Source organism: Halichoerus grypus, chromosome 10 (assembly GCF_964656455.1).
Source record: "Halichoerus grypus chromosome 10, mHalGry1.hap1.1, whole genome shotgun sequence".
Classification (NCBI taxonomy): domain Eukaryota; kingdom Metazoa; phylum Chordata; class Mammalia; order Carnivora; family Phocidae; genus Halichoerus; species Halichoerus grypus.
In genome coordinates this window covers 34,420,403-34,423,266 of record NC_135721.1, presented here as the reverse complement: position 1 = coordinate 34,423,266, position 2,864 = coordinate 34,420,403, and the positions used below count along the sequence as shown (strand labels likewise).

Below are 2,864 nucleotides of genomic sequence, written 5' to 3'. Positions count from 1 at the left end.
AGTGGGGTCTGAGCCATGGACATAGGCTTCTCCCCACAGGGCCCAAAGCCAGTAACAGGAATGAGGTTTGGAGACAGCCTCCCAGAAACCACCTCTTTCAGCTCTGGAGACGGAAGGCTGCCCGGCTAGGACACCGACACAGGGCGGCCAGGGCCGGGAGGGCCCCTCCTACGGGGGAGCTCACACGAGCACCTTCTTCCTTCCAGACCTCAGGCCCAAGGAAAGGGGAGGTCTGATGAGGAAACGGCTCGTGACCATTTTCCCAGGCACTGACTTGAGACCAGACGCTTGAGACGTTGCTTTTTAAACAAAACAGTATTTTATTGACACATCCTCAATGTTCCGTATAAATATAAAGTGCTAAGTTTCCAACCCCCGCCCACAGGGCTGGGAGGAAGTGGGGGAGGGAGTGTTAAATGTCAGCTGAACAAAAAAACTTTCCAGCACCAATACAGGCGTGACGTGCTCACACACACATGCACGTGCACGCACGCGAGCAAGAGGCCCGCACGCAACAGACGCGGTGCTCCCCAGGAGCACAAGCCGCAGGCTCCAGGCCTGTAGTGGACCACCCCCCAGACGGGGCTCCCGGTTGTCACAGCTTGTTCCTTGGAGCGCTCACGCTGCCAAGGGCTCCAACATGGTGGTGGGACCAGTGGGAATCCATGGGTGTAGCGGCCAGTTAGTTTCCGCCAGAAGACAGAGGGGGGAGGGGAGCAGACATGCCCTCCATGCTGGTCCCCAGAAGAGGGCCAGCCCTCCAACCTAGCAGAAGAGCACCAGGTGAGCAAGTCCAGAATTCCTGCACTCCCAGCACCACCACCTGGGGGCTTCTCAAACTTCGGAGAAGGGGCAGCTTTCCCTGACCTGGAGGGAATCAGTGCCCCCCCCGGGGGGCGGGGGCAGCCTGGTGCGGCCCTGCCTCAGTGACAGAGCACCTGAGTCTCAAACTGTAGCAGCTGCCCCATGAAGCTGAAGTTGGGGGAGATGACCCCCCGGCGTCGCTTAACAAAGTCAAAGGCCTCGTCCAGCCTCACGCGGCGGCTCTGTATGAGGTAAGCCAGGCAGATGGTCGCCGAGCGCGAGATGCCCGCCTGGCAGTGAACCAGTACCCGGCCTCCACTGGTCTTCACCGAGTCTGCAAGGGACATGGGGGAAAGGGGGGTCAGGCACGAAGGGACGCAGGGGAGGTGACAGGCGCCCCAGGCCCCTCACCTGGGTGTCCCTTGGGCTCCCTGGGCTGAGGCCCCCCTCTTACCAATGAAGCTTATGGCCTCCTGGAACCAGGCACTGATCTCCACCATCTGGTTGTCCTCCACCGGGATGCTCTTGTAGCGGAAAAGGCCCTCAAAGTGGTTGGGGCAGCGGGAGACGTTGAGGACCGCCGTGATGCCACAAGCCTGCAGCCCCCGCAGGTCGGAGGAGTGGCTGCAGCTGCCCAGAAACAGGTAGGGCAAGATCTCCACAGGGCCGCCCTGCATGGGGGGGAGCAACGGCAGAATGAGGAGGGGGTTTTGTCAGCGCCGCCCCAGGGCTTGAGCACCCGTGGGGGCAGACAGGGCCAGCTGGCCCCAGCAAGAGGAGCCCTCAGCCTGTCCTGACCAGGATCATGCTCGGGAAATAGGACACAAGGGGACACACAGAGATGCTCGCTCACAAATACACACCTCCCCGTCAAAGCCCCCAGTACGCTGCAGGCACACACTGACAGAGCCCTCATGAGCAGCCCGCACCAGACACACAAAGATGTGCTCCCGTTTGCTGCGGGGACACACACACACACGTGAGTGCGGACATGGAGAGACTCCTCGAATCCACGAGTGGCAGCCCCCTTCCCCAGAGGTGCCTATCCCGCGAATGCGGGGGGCGGGGGGGGGGGGGGCGAATAGTGAAAGGAGCTCGGATCTCAGCTCACCTGGTCGTAGAAGGGAGCCCTGGGGTCAGAGCGGCTGTTCTCGCCCCCAGCAGACGACATGGCCGGGGCGGGGGACTCGGAGCACAGATCGGGACAGCAGGTCTGGAAGCCATCGAAGCCGCCTGCAGGGAGGGCGAGGGGCGGTTAGCGGGGAGAGGCTCGGCGGGGATGGCGGGGGGGGGAACGCGGGGGTCGGTGGGGTGGGGGTGGGGGGCCCGGCGCGGGCGGCGCTCACCTCGCAGGAAGCACACGGCCGTGGGCCCCGCGCGGGTCTCGGGCAGCAGCGCGGCGAGCAGCGCGTGTGCCGGGCCGTCGGGGGGGAGCTCGGCCACCGAGGCGCTGCCCTCGTCCAGCACCACGGCCCGGGCCAGCTCCCCGCGGGCCAGGCGCGCCCGGAGCGCGCGGTCCGGCAACAGGCAGGCGAGAGCGGCGGCGGGCGGGCCGCGAGCGCGGCGCCGCAGCAGCGCGTTCCAGGGCACGGGCCGCGCGTGGCGCACGTGGCGACGGCAGAAGGCCAGGAAGGGGCGGCAGTCGAGCAGCAGCGTGCGCTCGGCCTCCCGCGGCTCCCGCAGCAGCGCGCCCAGCGCCGCGCAGTCCAGCTCGCGCGCCGCCTCCAGCCCCATAGCTCCGGCCCAGGCTCCGGCGGCCCCTCTCACTGCGCTTCTTCGTGCCCCGCCCCCCCTCCACCGCGCGCTCCCGGCTCTCGCGGCGGCCGCGCTGCCCGAAACGAGTGTTCTGGGCGCCCTGGGCGGCGCCGCGGCTTAAGTACCCAGGGGCCGGCCTCCCGGGTCACCATACAAGGGCAGCGCAGGAAGGGGCCGGCGCCCGCCCCCGCGGCCTTCAGGGGCGCGAGCTGGGCCGGCTCCGGGGACGGGGCGGGCTGAGGGGGGAGGGTGCGCCGGGGGAGGAAGCGGAGACTAGCTCTTGAGGGAAAGGGTTTGCCAGGGCC

General features: G+C 67.0%; 1 protein-coding gene across 1 annotated transcript; it reads right to left on the bottom strand.

The window, feature by feature from the left end:
- Positions 1-300: 300 nt before the first annotated feature.
- On the bottom strand, positions 301-2,629 carry DUSP2 (dual specificity phosphatase 2). Its single transcript, XM_036074880.2, has 4 exons — positions 2,151-2,629; positions 1,916-2,037; positions 1,259-1,475; positions 301-1,138 (listed from the first exon to the last, which is right to left on the bottom strand). The coding sequence occupies exons 1-4, from the start codon at positions 2,536-2,538 to the stop codon at positions 924-926; spliced, it is 942 nt and encodes a 313-aa protein (XP_035930773.2). The 5' UTR covers positions 2,539-2,629; the 3' UTR covers positions 301-923.
- Positions 2,630-2,864: the final 235 nt, after the last annotated feature.

Coding starts and splice junctions, on each gene's coding strand:
- DUSP2 (XM_036074880.2), bottom strand. CDS start 2,538: ATGGGGCTGGAGGCGGCGCGCGAGCTGGACTGCGCGGCGCTGGGCGCG. Junction 1,476..1,915: donor GGGCTCCCTTCTACGACCAG/GTGAGCTGAGAT, acceptor CCCCCCATGCAG/GGCGGCCCTGTGGAGATCTT. Junction 1,139..1,258: donor GGAGGCCATAAGCTTCATTG/GTAAGAGGGGGG, acceptor TGTCCCTTGCAG/ACTCGGTGAAGACCAGTGGA.